Genomic DNA, 16,623 nt, shown 5'->3' on the forward strand with positions numbered 1-16,623 from the left:
TGGGTTTGATAGCCAGTAGCCAATGTCCTGTAGCTGTGGCAGAAGCAAAAGTGGTGTAAATCACAGAGATTAGTAAAAAGTACAGAGGAAAAAATAGTTAGATCGTGATACTACATGACAACACAAGATCTGTCTGTAGCTTTAAAGAAACCTCAATTAAACTAAGCTGTTATTTGCATGCCAGCAGGCAGTAGAAGTGGACACAGCTTGGAGAAGAGAGCTGTGGAGTACAGGGCAAGCAGAAGGCGGCTTTAGGGAAGCAACAATGGACAGACAGTTTATGGTAAACCAATAAAATGTACTTATGTCTGAATCTGAAATTAGACTCTGAAAAATATGGTCTCAAGGCACCTGCTAAAGAGCTTAGCATTACTGGAATCTTAATAAATGACTCATGCTGTCATAATCTGATCCTGACATCAACGCTCCACGCTGTATTTCTTCAGCTTTCGAGTGGGGGAAGGGGAAGTCTGCAAAGCCTTAGTAAAGACGGAGAGATGTAAATAGGCAGTAAGAAGCCCACACAAGATATATTGGTAATTTGTATTGTCAGCTACTTTTCAAACCCAGAACAAATGAGACCAGAGTAGAAGAATTATGCAGCATCAGAAGAAATGGGAATTGCTCTTTACCTTTGAAATCTTTACCTGATACTGCAGGCTGTAGATTGTAGCGGTCTCTGTTCAAGACTTCATGGCCAGCAGACGCGTGGAGCTGTGCCACCCACTGGCTGTGATCCTGTGCTTACCTGTAAGTACACACGCAGCGGTCGGCCCGAAGGGTGTGACAGCCTTTGCACGGCTTCCCATGCTTTGCCCGTTGCCTCCTCTCCGGGCCTTTGCCGCAGTGCTTCTGCTCCCATCAGCCACTCCTTGCCAAGGTCAGAAGCATCTGAAGTCAGCTACAAACGTCGAGGAGATGTGTTTTTTCCTCTAAATCCAAAAGAGGGCTTTAGTGGAAAGAATAAGCAGTCCAAATGAGAGAGTTACCAGCACAAAATAGCTGTGATCTTTGATAGCGTTGAGGGGGGTGATGAACTCCTTATTCCTGGTGTTGGCTCTGACACAAACTTTTGGGTTGCTTTGGGAGAATCATTTCACTTTGTTGCTTTAGGGGCAGTAAAACCTTACCCTCTCCATAGAGATGTGTTGCAAATTAGATGTTTATTAATTCTTTTAATCTTCTATAAGTTTAAGTGCTAAGTAGAAGTATTAATTATTAGTTTCCTCTGTGGCGGTGTGTTAATGTGCATTGCAAACCTCAGTTTGAGGCAGTTATTTCTATTTCTAGAACTTGAATGACAGTACTGTTAAAACTGCACCAGAAATTGGAAAATTTAGTGATGCTGAGCAAATTGAGGGGAAAGAGATGGCAAGGGATCAGCTTTGGAATTACAAATGTGCTGCATGGGTCATTTTTTTTATTCAGTGTTATTCATTTGGCCAGTATTCAGGGAAAGTTAAGATTTTATCCAACTTTTCAGTGAAGCCCTGTGGATATTGCAGTGCTCTGCACACAAAAGCCAGATTCTGCTACAAGAATAAATGCTTACTTTCCTGGTGTAGACCAGATGCAGGGCCAGTAAGGAACTTATCATGTTTCGTGCTTAGGAGAAAATCACAGCCTGTGGCCATGGTTCTTGGTGCATTTTAGAGCATACTGGCAACTTATTTGTCGTGGTTTTAAAAACCAGCTTCTGCTCGTGGTTTTTAATGAGAACCCCTTGGAAATATATAACTTAAACTTTTTCCTCCTGATTGTTTTTCTCTTTTCCTTACCCGTTTTTGCACATGCTGGTGCTGCTGGATACTTGAGCTTTCAGGCATTTTGCTCTCTTGGAAGGTTAACGACAGGGATATAAAACAGAAGGGTTTTGCAAACAGGAGTGTATGTGTGTGAATGGTAAGGGGAGGGAATGGATCTCTGATAGAGTAAATCTGACCCTTGACAACCCCCCGTAATATCTTATGGCTTATAGCACTTTGTTTAATTTGCACTACTGCATTCCACCGATTTCAACTTTACTTTTAAAGAAAGAGAATGGGTGCAAGGAAGAGTTTCATTACCCATCAAGAGGAAAGATAGCTGCAAAATGCTCAAAGAGGAAAATAAGAAATAACAAGTACATGTTTTAAAGTGTGGGGTTTGGTTTTTTTTCTTTCCTGATTCAGGACCTTGGAAATTAAATCAGGTTTAAAAAAAACCCAACCAAACAAAAAAAAAAACAAAAAAACCACACACAAACAACAAAACCAACAGAAAACCCAACCCCAAAACAACAAAAAAAACCCCAATCAGGCCTGGAAATCAAATTCCTGTTATGCAGTGTAATATTCTCCTGTTTATTCCTCGCTCTTTTTCAGACAGTTACAGAGGATTGTTTTTTTTAAAAAAAAAAAAAAGAATAAAGAAAAAAAAGCTTCAGTGTTTCTGTCATTCTTTTTTCTTCCCTTCTCTGTTTTTGCTATTAAAAGTCCCTGTTGCCCTTTGTTCTTCGAGCAGTAGTAGTCTGGACAGTTCGGAGTAGCAGTTTCATGTGTTAAGCTTTCCTGGTAGATGGCCTGTCACAACATATAAGGATGGGTCAGTCCTAAAGGTGTTCAGCCTGAGGGGTTTTCTGTTTGTGTCTTATGGAGACTGCAATGTTGTCCTGACCGTGCCTTAAGCTGTTGTGCAAGCAGTTAAATTACCTGACTGCATTCCTGGAGCCTTGGTCTCTCTTTCTTCATTCAGTATTTTTTAATCTCTGGTTATAACCACCCTAGGTGTGGAGCAACCTCTCCACTGGATACCTCTTGATCATGTTTGAATGCACCATATTGTAACCCTCAAACCTTTGGCTAACTTCTCCTTGGGCGTCTTCTACCAAGCACTGAGTCTTCTGAGCTGTATCCTACATGCAGGATACGGGTGCACAGTCATTATCTTTATTGCGAACACCCACAACGCGGGCTGGGACAGACACGCTGTGAGGCATCAGTCTGCTCTCCCGCCCCAGCCCAGCCAGCCAGCGGGTCTGCTGGCCACGTAGTCGTCCTTCAGCTGGCGAAGTGCTGGCCTCTGCCCTGCCTCTCAATGGGCTGGTCCCTGACATCGCTGAGCCGCTGTCTTCCTCCTCTCTGCTTCTTCTTTGTCTTGTCATATCAGGACTTTGTTTTTCTGAATCATGGTTGAATTCGTTTCTTTCTTATAAACCGCTGCTAACTGGTATCGGCTCAGCAATCTTGCTGTGTTCTGGCTTTGTTTTTACTTTATCTTGCAGGCTCCCATAGCCTACACACTCTCACACTTGCAGGCAGTGATAACTACAGCTCATCGTATTTCCCTTCGTAAAACAAGCCTGTGGATCACAATATTTTCTCGTTCTTATCTTGCAAGTTCGGGATACGTGCTAGTTACGAAAGATGCACTAGAACACCCTCTGGCAGTGAGAGTCTGCATCACCCGCTCGGTCTAAACATCGACACTGTGAAAAGAAGAGCTCTTTACAACTTTTGCTGTTTAATCCCACCGTGCAGTATAGAGACACTTTGAAGACATAGCGTCCCACCAAAATAAATGGTGCTGCTTTTGGAGAGAACCATCCAATACTGAATGTTTGGCTGAAGAACCTTTGGTATTTTTAAAAGAAATCTTGTTAGGTAGTATGGAATAATAAATGTACCAAGTCAGTTGTACAGGAACATCTGCTCAACACAGGCTGGTTAAAAGAAAAGTAAGAGGGAGGAACAATTCAGTAACCCAATGGAAATTTTGGTGCTTAGATTCTACTAATTCTAATGAAGCCTGGATGTGCCAAGCGCTCAAGTGGTTTGGGGAATACTTCAGCCTTCAAAATCAGACTGTGGTTCAGAACGGGACCAAGAAAGGGTAGAGGTTGTGTGTGCTATGGAGTTTATTATCCGTGGATGGGAGAGGCAGACCTGCTTGGGGCTTCCCGGAGGGCTGTGGGCTCCAGAGATGGTGAGCCAGTCAAATGCATCCTCAGCTGACAAAAGTATATACTAACTCATTTCAGGCCAGCTTTTGGCTTTCATCAGGTTTCTCCAAGAAATGTTACAGCCTGCTAACCCCTGAAAAAGTGGATAGTCTTCTGCCAGGTTAGAGACCTGAGCCAGCTTGTGGTATGATGCTGAGGGGAGAGGAGCCAACGAAGGAAGGGAGGAGATGAGATGGGGCAGGACTGTGGGAGTGGGAATGTGTTGGACAGGAGGAAGACCATCTCACCAAGGCAGCGCTCGTCCCGTAGCTTGGTGCAGCTGCCCTTAAGACTGCAGTCTAGATCGTTTATAAGCGAGAGGACTGGGTGCTCAAGACAGTTCTCCTGCTCGATCAAGTGTTTGCATCTAGGAGTGAGCATTTATTTAGCTAATAAAGATGTGGCAATTGACTGTGGTAATTGGAGTGCTGTATCTACACAAAAAGCTGCCTTTAGTAGTGCACAGCGTTTGCTTATCTAATCTTGTGTCCCATCTCAGCCGTACCAGTTATTTGTTGCTTTGGAGAAAATACTCCTTGAGGGTTGAGGCAGGGCAGCAAAAAGCAAGCAAGCTGCCCTGTTACTTAGCCACCTTCTTCCCGAGAACATGCAGACGATGTTGTTTTGTTCCAAGTCCCTTAACAAAGAGCCTGAGGAGAGATTTCACAATCATAAAAATGTAATTAGCTCCCAGGGCTTCGGGGAAATATAATTTTTTTTTTTTTTTACCTTATCTCCTTATTGGGGGGAGAGGGGAGAAGAGGAGGTGGTTATATTTGAAAATCAAACATATGGCTCTGTCATTTTAAAAAGTCTTTTTAGATAAGATTGTAGAGAAGTCCATCTCTTCTGCCCTATAGACAGCATTCATGCCACGAGCAGTGGTAGACAGCAAGCACAACACGTTTTCCGCTGCGTGCAGTCTCTGCTAACAAAAATGAGTAGCTGTGACAGTAGTGGTTGAGAGCTCTGTTATGCTTCTAGGCTGTTTTCGTTTTAGATAACCACTGAAGTTGTTCAGGATTTGGGGACTGCTCAGACAACAGTGACTTGGTGTCTGTCTCCGCTATCTCCTGCGAGAACTTTGTCGGTGGAAGGGCTCCGTTAACCCGGGTGGCGAGGGCCACTGCATCCAGAGAGTGAGTCAGGTGTCTGGATGTACTGGCTCGTCTTTTGTAATGACTTCACAGCTTTTACCAAGAACCCTGGGGTGATGGGAAGAAGTGCACTTTACCCTCCAGCTGACCGGGAAGTTTGTTGTAGGTATAAAGAGTTTCTTCTGTCCTGGGAAATGTAGGGAGAGAACCATCCTTGCAAGTAATCCCAAAGTCATACGCACTTTGTGTTAGTCCCCCCGTCTCAGCTGCTAACCTCAACCCAAGTCTGTCTGTGCTGCTGTGATGTCCATCTGCTGATGGTGACTGGGAACAGTAAGAATACTTGCCACGGTTTTATCTCCTGCAGGATACTTGGAATCATCTCTCTGAGTCTCCTTTTTTCTCCTTTACCCCCACCTAGATGTGAGATATCCTGCCGAGCGGGCAAAGATGTTTGGAAGGGGAACAGAAAATCAGTCCTGTTTTGTTCCTTGTTTCAGCCTACTCTCATTTTGTTAAATTTAGTGAATATTTTCACACTTTTGGTATTGGTTTTTTTGTTTGTTGTTTTTTGTTTTTATTTTTTTTAATTTTTCCAAACTGACAAGTTTTGGGGTCACGTAAGTCAAGTCTTGGCCCCATTGAAATCAATACCAGGATTCCCACCTTCCACAGAAGATAATTCTAGATGCTGGTGCCCTCCTTGGGAGTCCTCCACCTGGGAAATCCCATTTCTGCTTTCCTGCCCTCAGAATGAGCTTGGCATAAGAACACGCTTGGAAAATGTGCCAGATACTCAGCTGGTTGGTCACCCTGTCACAGAGCAGTCTGAGAGAATGCATGACCCATAAATAACAGGCACAATATGAAGAAACACATACTATAAATATGTACTATAAATAATAACTCTGGGCGTTGTGAATTTTTCAGGGCTGTAATATACTTGCAGGTTTTAGACATTTTATAACCTGTACCAGCTAGTCCCTCAGTGATGGCACAGACTCCTTATATGCTTCCTACGTACCAGTTACATGACGTGTTTTCCTGCTCCCCTAAATCAAGTACTTGTCAGTAATAGCTTGAACTGGTCGCATTTTGCCTTCCTCGTCGTTGTAGCAGCGTTTACAAGAGGTGTGTGTGTTACCAAGCTCTGCCAGGGAAGCTTTTGGGAAAACTCTCTTAGGGCAGCCAAGACTAGCGCAACCACTGTTTGAATAATTGTTTGTGTGTTTTGGTTTGGTTCTGTTTTGTTTTTTCTGGATTGGCTGCCAACACAAAGAACCAAGGGACATAAATCTGAGTAAAATTTCAATTTTCTCTTCTTTTTTCTTTCCTTGACAAATTAAAAAAATAGAAATATTTCATTTCACCAACCCCCTGAAGTGTTTCATTTCAGTCATTAAGAAAAGCAAGGGAAATGAAGGGTTAGACTTCAAAGAAAGTGCCTGGGGGCAGTTCCCGTTTGGTGGCTCGGGGAGTGGAGCCCTCATTCAGGATGGAGGAGACCCTGCTCCAGCTCCTTCCCCTGCTGCAGAGGATCTGAACACGCTTGTCTTGCTTCCCAGGAAGGTTTGCTAGGAACAGGCTATTCTAGGGTGAGGATAGGCTTAGGTGAAAAATGGGTTGGAGAAGACACGGGCTAGATGTAAAAACACAAGTAAGCAATGCTGAAAAAACCCTGGTTTTGCTTTCAAGCTGCAATTTGGAAAATGAAACTGGAAGCCTTGCTTGTTTGTAATGTTCGTGAACACTGTTTAAAGAAAAGGTATCTGTATCAATTTTGGACGGTTTTGTCACCATGGAAATTCATGTCTCTCTGTATTTTAAAAGTCCAGTTTTATTTGCACATATTTTAAGATGTAACACCTTTACATGCACAGCATAAATGGTTGAGAGCTGTGCAAGTGGCCTGTTTGTTAGGACACACTTAAATGCTTAAGAAGTACCGCTAAATTGATGTATTCTTACTTGCTGTAGCTCTTGTCTCTGCCTCCAAAGTAACCTCTTTTCAGAAAATTAATAAATCCAGAGCAGGGCTGTTATATAAAACAAACATTTTACAGTTTCCAGAGATAACTTCTTGGCCTGAAGACTGGGACCGGAATGCCTCCTTGCAGCACTGTCTCAGCGGGTTTTGGTGACTAGCATCTTTTGGGATTTTGTCCGGGTACGGAGTTGGCTGGGCAGCCTATGCTTTCAGCCTCCTGCTGAAGTCTGCGGTCTTCAGATTAGGTTCCCCTGGGTAGTGTTTGATGGGCTGTGGTCGGTACTACACCTCTATTAATGCCAGTCTAAATTGCTATCATCTTTATGTTCTGACTGCAGATCATTAGACGGCCGGCTGCAAGTATCTCACCGGAAAGGTCTTCCCCATGTGATCTACTGCCGGCTGTGGCGGTGGCCAGACCTTCATAGCCACCATGAGTTGCGTGCCATGGAGATGTGCGAGTATGCCTTTAACATGAAGAAGGATGAAGTCTGTGTGAACCCTTATCATTACCAAAGAGTGGAAACCCCAGGTACTGCCGACCCTATGTGTGGATACCTCAGCTTCTCGGTGCCAGCATAAGGGATTTATAAGTGCATTTCAAAATTGAATAAAGCAGCAGGCGTAGGGTTTTAAAACCAAAGTGTATCTATTATTGATGATAATCTCTTACTGTACACAGTAGAATAATTTATGAATCTGCACTCAGGGGGGAAATATCATTTTAAGTCGATAAAATCCAAGTCGAGCGGATTGCGCTGTTGCCAGGTTCCTAATGTGGCATTGTGCGCACGCAAACGACTCACACGCATAGTGGAGGCAAGTATGAACTACGGCAGTGTTCTATGCATCCCTAATTGTTGGTATTAAATTAAGGATATACTTACTTGTTAAGTTGAAGTGGATCTAAGAATAGCTCCCAACACAACTGAATTTCCTGTTCCGAAGTCTCCTCCTGCCTCTGAACGAGACTTTCATCTGGAACTGCAGATAGTTCTGCTGCGTGTCAGTGCAAATCTGCAGAACCAGTCTGGATGTTTATGCTAATCCTACCTTGCTGTTCCATTTTATGTGAAAATTATGCCTTTTGAATCATGTGATATAACTTCTCTTCAATGGTTTTTCAAGAAGACCTGTTTCTTTGCCTTGGACGGGGCAGACAGACGAGGTGTGTTCAGATAAGCACGTATCCCGTCCCCAGCTGAGATATGTTAAGAATAGCATCTTTAACTGCTGCTGTTATTTCAGAAGCAAGTATCAAATTGTGTCCCTTAATTAGCGGCTTTGGTGTTGCAGGTATTTAAGGGTGTTACTCCAAACTGGTTTCTCTTCATTTTCTAGGGTTTCAGTCATTTTATTTTAAAGCTGTTAACGTTGCTGTTCTATTTTTTTTTATTTTTTTTTATTTTTTATTTTTTTTTCCCCTTTCCATTTGTGCAGTGTTACCTCCAGTGCTGGTGCCTCGGCACACAGAGATCCCAGCTGAATTCCCGCCGTTAGATGATTACAGTCATTCTATTCCAGAGAACACTAACTTCCCAGCAGGTATCGAGCCACAGAGCAACTACATTCCAGGTACTGTATGTCTTCCATACAGGGAAAAGGCTCATATTGCACGGTGAATCGTGTCTATGTATGCCAAGCTGGATGACTGGAAAGTCTTTCTTTCCATCGTGACTATGAAGCTAAGGAGTGGGAACTTATGCAAAAATAGATGAAAGCTGTAAATGTAGACGCACAACAGTGCTGTTTATAGTTTTGGTTTGTTTTCTTTAAACTCACCTCTCCCCTTCAGTAGTACGTGCTCAGTTTATTGTGAAATCTAAAGCTGAATGTTCCCTTAGCAAGTTTAGATTTGAATGAAATTCAGCCGTTTTAATTTGAGTAAAACTCTCTAAATTTCTGATGGAATTGAGCTCTTCTATTTATGTATCTCTTTTACAAGCAATTTACACCTTATTTGCATGGAGAAGCTATGCAGCTGCACACCAGGAGAGGAAAAATATGCGGACAGAAAACTGTCTACATGGCTTAAAGTTTTATGGGACTGAAAATCCAGATTTTTTTTGTTTCCCCCTCCTCTGTTATTCACAAATATGCTATGATGACTATCATCCTGGTTATGCCAGCTCCTCCTTTCAGCAGCTTGAGGAAGAAAAGTAATAAAAAAGAAATTTAGCTCCTTGTGAATAACAAAGTAAATGTTTTTGGTGTCTAAAATCCAGACTTTGCATCCAGTTGCAATGACAGTATGATCATTTTATGCTTCTAGAGACACCTCCTCCAGGCTATTTGAGTGAGGATGGAGAAACTAGTGACCACCAGATGAATCCCAGCATGGATGCAGGTAAGTCATCTTTTGCCATTTGCTGCAGCTTTCTAGGTCATATCAGGGACTCTTTTATTATCCCTGTAGGAGTGGAAATGTAGCCTGACATCCCATGTAAAGCACAGGGCTGTATGTTTTAGAGCTGCTGGTGAAAGGTGCAGCGTGTTCCCGTTCTCCCCAGCCTCCATCATTCGACAGTACTAAGCAGGAACCTGAAACAGTGGAGACACATTTAAGGATGACAGTTTGTGTTATATTTGCATCCATGCATCTGTATGCACGTGGAAATTTTGCACGTAGCTGGCACTTTTCGGCAGAGGCATTTTTCTGATTGTTTGGTTGTTGACATACTGAAATGTCGAGTTGAACTATATTTGAAATGACCATATGAGATTTGTTTTTAAATAGTTTATCATTTAGTGGATATATCCCAAAGAAAGTTGAAAGTCTGGATTCTCTCATTGCCAAGAAAGCAAGTAACCAGGTTTAGAATGAGCAGCCTTTGTGTTCGTGCTAACCTGTATCAACACTTTCAAATTAAACGTGCAGGTCTCATCTTTCTGGGAGTAAATGTTTAAGGCATCTTGTTGATCAGAGTGGTGTCACTGCTTGTGAGTAAGAACCACTGAATCAGACTCTGAATTCATAAAACTTTTGCTAGAAAAGCAAAACCACGTCCTTGGTTAGAGGGGCTGATGCTTTACAAGAGGGATATGCAAATACATGGTACTTACATAAACATAGACAGGCAGAACCTAATGAATGCAAATACTGCACACAAATATCTCGGTTTCTGTGCATGTCTTCAGCTCTAGAGCATACGTGGGATTCTAAAAGAGGGATGACTGATTTGCAGTCTTTCACTGCAGTTATACAGATGGAGGAAGGCAGTGTGGGTTTGTTTGTCTACATCAAACATAGGCCTATTGACACAAACCATTTTAGTGCATACAATTATTGGTAATGTGGTTGACATGTGGAATGTATGTATGGCTTTTTGGGAGAGTGTACTGGAATAGGATTGGTCTGGAAGATGCTATAAATACCCAATTTATGTTCAAATGCTATATCCCTTCCTTCAGATGTCATGGACTTCCCTCTTTATAGAAAAAAACACATTTTAAAGAAACCAGCTGAACTCGGTGTGAGAGGAAAAGAAAAAATGAGCTGTACCACCTGTCTGCATCCATGTGGCATCCAGAGACTGTGGAAATTGCTCTGGACATCCAAGTGCAGATATTTGAAACATATGCACAGAATTTTTGGACTAATTTGAAATGATTTGGGATAAAATTCTGACGGTTGTTTGGTCAGATCTGTATAGCTTGACCCAACAGTCCGTTGTCCCCAAACCAGTAAGATTTGCTGATACAAAGTGGTGTGTTTTTGACTCTTTACGAGTGAGTATGTTTTGTGCCTAGCAATGTAAAATCAAGCTCTCAAATGCCCAGCTAACTGGGTTTGGCTGTAGCTGTCACGATGGTGCCTGGAGTTTTGATAACTGCAAGTGAAAGTAAAAGAGACAGCTGCATGCTCAGTTTTGAAAATTAATGGGTTAAGCTTAAGTGAATGCATTCTGAAGATGCTTAGCAGTATTGCAGATGTAGCAAGTTGATATCATAAGTAATAGCATTTGGAAGCTCATGTAAAGAGCAATCAGCATCAGAGAAGCTGCTGGTGTCACAAAACGAGACTTGAAAGTGGGTTATCCCTCCAACAAGCCTGGGCAGCACTGAAGGTTTTGTGCAAGTGTTTTTCCTTGGGTGGATGCCATGCTACTAATAATAATGTCTTGATTTTCAGGTTCTCCAAACTTATCACCAAACCCTATGTCTCCAGCACACAATAACCTGGGTAAGCATCTGATCTTGAGAACTGTGTGTAATTACAGTGAAGACAGTGACATTTTAATGATGATGTTATTTCTTGAGGTTGTGCACTTTTGCTGAGGTTGTGAGCACTGTTGACGTTCCTTTCCGCTAATCCTCTTTACCGTGCTAACAGTGGTTCATAGTAACTCTATATGAAATAAAGAAATCTGAACTTAAATCAGAGAGTTAATAAAAAACCAAGAAATGTTGGCAGACAAATACCAGAAAGAATGAGTGAAGGACTGCAGCAAAAAATACACTTGTTTGATTACAGGAGGTTGCAAGGAATATGTCCGTCTGTTTTGCTGGTGGTTTTGTGTTTATATTTTTAAAGGACACAGATTGAGGTTAAATTTTGTCTCCTGGAAGTTACTTTGTAAATTTATAGTGCTTACTGGTCTCTTTTACAATGTACCAGAGTGCCTTGCAATTTTTTTATGTTTATTAACTTGGTGTTACAGCCATTATAGGGCAAACGCTGCTGTCGACATGTTGTGGACAGGGGGCTGAGGTTCAGAGCCACAGATTTGCCTGCACTGCTTCGTCAGCTCAGGCAATCGTCTGCTTGATTGAAGGGCAGCAAATCCTCACGTAAACCCAGCTCAGGAGCAAACTCACGTCCCCAGCAGAGCAAGCGTGCAGTTACACAGCACAGATAGGCATGGCCTTGAGAGTTTGGGTGGCAGCGGCTGGGGACTCCTAACAAAAGGACAAGTGCTGGGACGGTGTCAGACCACAGGGTAAATCTACCGGAGAGGCATCCCTAGACCGCACAGGGACAAAGCAGCCCAGAGCCCTCGTGTCCCAGTGCCCTAAACCACTGGAACATCTGATGGCCCAGGTGTGTAAGTTGTTACAGTACAAAATCAAGCATGGTCTGAGCAGAGCAAAGTGGAGCAGGCTAGTTGGTCGGTGTGCAGTTGGAGAGTCTGAATAAAGGGAGAGAGGGCAGGAATGCTAGCATATGGAGAGGTGCAGGTGTCACGGACAACCTTACTTGAGCATCAGAGGTGTTTGTGGGGTCTTATGCTCAAACGAGCCTGGAGGAGAGTTGCAGTTGAGACGCACAAACCACAGATGCACTGTGGGGTTTTTCTGACCGACCAGCCGGTTGGTCTTCGTCAAGCAAACTCAAGTTATGCTGCAATCTTGAGTTATCTTTCCCCTAGCTAACTCCATCCTGGGCCCTAGGAAGACAGTGCAGCCCGAAGTGCTATACTAGACCACTGATGCCATTGATTCACTCCATAACCTGTAGATAGTAAATAGGAGGAAAGGTGAAGAAGAAGGAATAGCAGTTGAACAGGGCCTTTACCTTTGAGATACTATTAGAGGTTTTGTGGCTATCTATCTCTGAACCTCTGTTATCTTCTCAAATGGCTCGCCCTTTATGTTCATACCTATGGATATAAAAGCTCTGATCTTCATCAGTTTGAGCTCTTACCCTGTTTGAAATTGCTCTTAGCAGTCTGTCATAAAAAGCACTCCTAGCTTTGGCTAGCTGCAGGATCAGTTCTCTAAACGTTCATTAAGCCAGCAGACAGAGGCCACTTGAGATTACTCTTGAATAACCATAGCCGTAAAGTTTACATATGCTTTTAATCCTGGCACAGGGTACTTTGACAGTGCTCCAGAATTTGTTAGTCATTGGCTGACTTGTGGCTATCTTGGGGCTGCTGAAGGGGGGATTTCTTTTCTCTTCCCCTCACTCCCCCCTTTTTTTTTTCCAAAGCATGGAATATATTGCCACGGTGCCACTAAATTTTTATTTGCTTTAACCGTTAAAGCCTAAGAAGAGAACACATGGCTGACTTACTTTTATTTCCTTTTTTTCTTTTTTCGTTTGAATCCATTATGCTCCAGTGTGCTGCCTAGGAGTTGATGAGAATTTCTCGCATTTTTTTTTTCAACCTAAAAATAAAAAGCCAATTACATATAACAAAACCAACCTGGCAAGTTGACTGTGGCATCTGCCTTATATAAGAAAGAAAGGAGTTTCTAGGAAAGAGGTCCCAACACATATCCTTTCTAACAAGGACACCGGTTATTAATACGTGCTGCTCAGCTGATGGGCCCGTCAGATGTCTAATGTGCTGTCTGGTGACAAACGCTAAGTAGGAGCAGGTGAAGCTGGTTAACCACAGGGAATCTCTTCGTAGTCTAAGGAGCAGCCATCAGAAAAGCATTTTAACTTACCAACATGAAAAGACACCTTTAAGTTTTGCAAACCAAGTATTTATTGCTCTTAGGCAAGAGCTTCCAGAAATTAAGAACTTCTTGTCTCTTTTAAAAATTTGATTGTAAATTTTTGCATGTGAGGAAGCTACAAAATAATAAATGAAATGGCATGTAGCTGAGCAACTCTTAGAACTGTCAAATGACAAAATTGTCATCATCTGTACCTTGTAGATGGCATATCTAAACTAAGGAGCTTGAAAACACCGACAGCCCACCAGACCTTCAGCCTGATGGTCTCTGCAGCCGAGAGAGAGGTTGCACAGGCTGTGAGAGCAGAACTGTTTTTCAGCTTTGCAGGTTCTCTCCCCAGTTAGACAGAAGTTAGTCGGTGGCTGGTGACCTGCAGTGCTCCTGCTTTTGCTGTCCTATATATAATTCTGTGGATAAGCAGAACGCTCCTGTGTCTAGGGCTGTACTTTGATCTGCAGAAGTTTAATCAGGCTTTCTCTGTGAGTTTGTTAAGAAAATTGAATAGAAATTTAAAAAACACAACATGGTGCAATGAGGAAAATTATCAGCAAGCTTTCAGCAGCAGAGTGCGTGGGTTTTTGCAGTTTTGCCATTAAGAAAATAACGTCCCGGCATAGGTGTCCATTTACTTGACCAGAACTACCTGAAGCTTTTAAGACAGTTTACTCTGTGAGCTAAACTTTGGACTTAAATCCTCTGGCCGTATTCCAGAGAATTACAAAGGCAATAAGCTAGCATGAGGCAAAGCAACTAAGACGATAGAAGCTAGGTTTGTTTGAGGTGCAATGTATGTATTTCAGCATAAAGCTGTAAGGCTGTAATGTGGGGTTGAAGGAACTTAGGGAGTTTCATCTTTCTATTACAGGCACAAAAGTGTTGCAAGGTAACATATTGGCATTTTTTTTTTTTCCTCTTTTCAGCTTGTGCATTTGATTTGGTAGCGTTCTAGTTTTGGTCCAAACTTCCAGTTGTCAAATTTTCAGCTCTCAAACATGAGCTTTAAATGGAAGTTATAGATATCCAGTGCTCTCTTCTGTATTACTGAAATATGAACTGGAGAAAATACAGAAAACAACCAAAATGAAAGGAGGATTGCCAGCATTATGTGGACATTCAGAATGAAGTCAGGGAGTTTACACTGGCCAAGGGCCAGGCCTGAGGTTTGCATGCGTATTGTTATTTTGGAGTGAGGCAGTCCCTTGGTGTACAGGAAATCCATTGTCAGTGTTTGCTCCGCGAAGGACTTGACGCAAAAGCTGTAAGTGAAATAGGCACCTACCCTGTGGTCAAATCCATCAGTAACATAAGCCTCTCTTGCCCTCTGTGTTGAAACACGATTTCCCAAAGCAGAGAAAAGACAGCCCTTCTCAAAGTACAGAGGGGAAGGGAGTGTGCACACATATTTATCTTTTCATTTCTGAGAAGGGAGTTAGAATTAATGTGGCTGCAAGTAACGTAGTTGGATAACGTGATCAGTAACTTCTGATACACCTTGTGTATCAAGCGCATTAACTGAAACTAGGATAACAACCGCTCTTATGCTTAGAGCACACATTGTAGAGTGTGCAAAGCAGCCAGCAGATTTTTTCCTCTGCAGCTGAACAGATAGTACTTTCGTCTCCTAGGGAAGATGCAATATGGGTAGCATCCCAATACTCAGTGGGCACTTGCGAAAGCAAAGCTGTAGGGAGTCAAGGTTGAAATAGTGCGGAGACGATTCAGGCAGGATTTGCTTGGTTTTAATGCATCATGTTTGAGTTGATTGTGTACCCCCTCAGGATTCTTTGGCTTTAGCAGAGCTGCATTCTCTTACTTTTCCCCAAACAGTAAATCCATAAACTGAAAATGAATATACAGGACAGCTCTAACACAAGAGGTAACTCGCCCATCCCATGACGGCTTAAGCCGAAGCCTAAGACCACAAATCACAGGAGAAAGCAGCATCGTTAAAAGCTTGGTTGCATTTTTTAGAGACGAGTTTTTCTTCAAAATAGGATTTGTTGGTTTGTGTCTTTCCTCAAGTTGCAAATAAGCTGGAAATAAAATTTCCGTACATCCTTCAGTGGGGAATCCACAGTTCCCTTGAGTCGCGACCAAGCGGAGGTGGTTTCTGAAGGAAAGGACCACAAAACCATAGAGAGCAACACAGGCTTTGGTGTTTTTATGTCTTGAAGGGTACCAATCTGAGGACATGGCTTAAGGATCAACAAAAGTTAATTTGATTTTTCTGGAGCTGAGCAGCCTTTCAATGAGAAAGGCACTTGCTGTGGAACAGGAGCGCAGTCATGTGGAACACAATCTGTTTTCTTAAGTGGGTGGAGACACCTTCAGAGACTCTGATTAGTGCTGGTATTTGCTGTACCTCTATACAAGTTGCACTGGAGACATGGGAAGCCCGGCGTCGGTTATGGCGTGTGCAGATCACTGCTGCAGGCCGCAGCTGCTAATAGATGAAGTGAGGCTGGTAGTGGGGAAAGATGCCCAATGTGGCAGTTTCCCAACCAAAATGTTGTACAAGAGAAAAAGGCAGAGACGGTAAACTTGTGTGACTCCTGGATGTTCGATATCATCTGTGCGTGTCAGGAGAGGGGCGTGCTTTAATCTATAAAATTGTTTAAAACGTGAAGAAACGGCGGGTGTGCTTACCAGATCTCTTAAACTGATGTAGCAACCCCTGTTCTGTTGAGCTGCCTTCTGCTGGCTTTTGCTTTGAGTGTTGTGTCCTTGTCCGTAAGAGGCAGATACGCTTTTTCTTTTGTGGGTGTAATGTGTGGAGGAGAGCAGGAACATCGGGCTTTGCCTGTGATAAGGCATATTTCTTTCGGATTATATAATTAAGGAGAGAGACTGTGAAAGAAGCTGGGAATGGGTATAAGCTCCAAAATTCACGGACTTTGAAGATCTGCTAAGGATTACAGAGTTCCCCAGATGCACTTTTATTCAATTCCTTATTTGCTGTCAGCAAAGTTTGTAACAAAGCAGAAACCGAAGGTTTTTTTCTGATAATTAGCTACTTTGGGAACTCTACACCACACTAATGGAGAGGGAACCAGCATGTCTTCTCGCTGAAGCCAGGCTGCTTCAACCTCTTTCTAAAAGTTATAGAGTAACAGCAGGTATCAGATGAGAAATGACTCTCAAACCTCTGTAGA

General features: G+C 42.7%; 1 protein-coding gene across 1 annotated transcript in view; it reads left to right on the forward strand.

The window, feature by feature from the left end:
- SMAD3 (SMAD family member 3) overlaps positions 1-16,623 on the forward strand; it is a 78,153-nt gene that overhangs the window by 49,265 nt on the left and 12,265 nt on the right. Inside the window, exons 2-5 of the mRNA XM_082321182.1 lie at positions 7,402-7,595; positions 8,504-8,638; positions 9,336-9,410; positions 11,196-11,246. Coding sequence (XP_082177308.1) covers positions 7,402-7,595; positions 8,504-8,638; positions 9,336-9,410; positions 11,196-11,246 — 455 coding nt within the window. The remainder of the gene's footprint in view (positions 1-7,401; positions 7,596-8,503; positions 8,639-9,335; positions 9,411-11,195; positions 11,247-16,623) is intronic.

The sequence above is a fragment of the Platalea leucorodia genome, assembly GCF_965183815.1.
Source record: "Platalea leucorodia genome assembly, chromosome: 9".
Classification (NCBI taxonomy): domain Eukaryota; kingdom Metazoa; phylum Chordata; class Aves; order Pelecaniformes; family Threskiornithidae; genus Platalea; species Platalea leucorodia.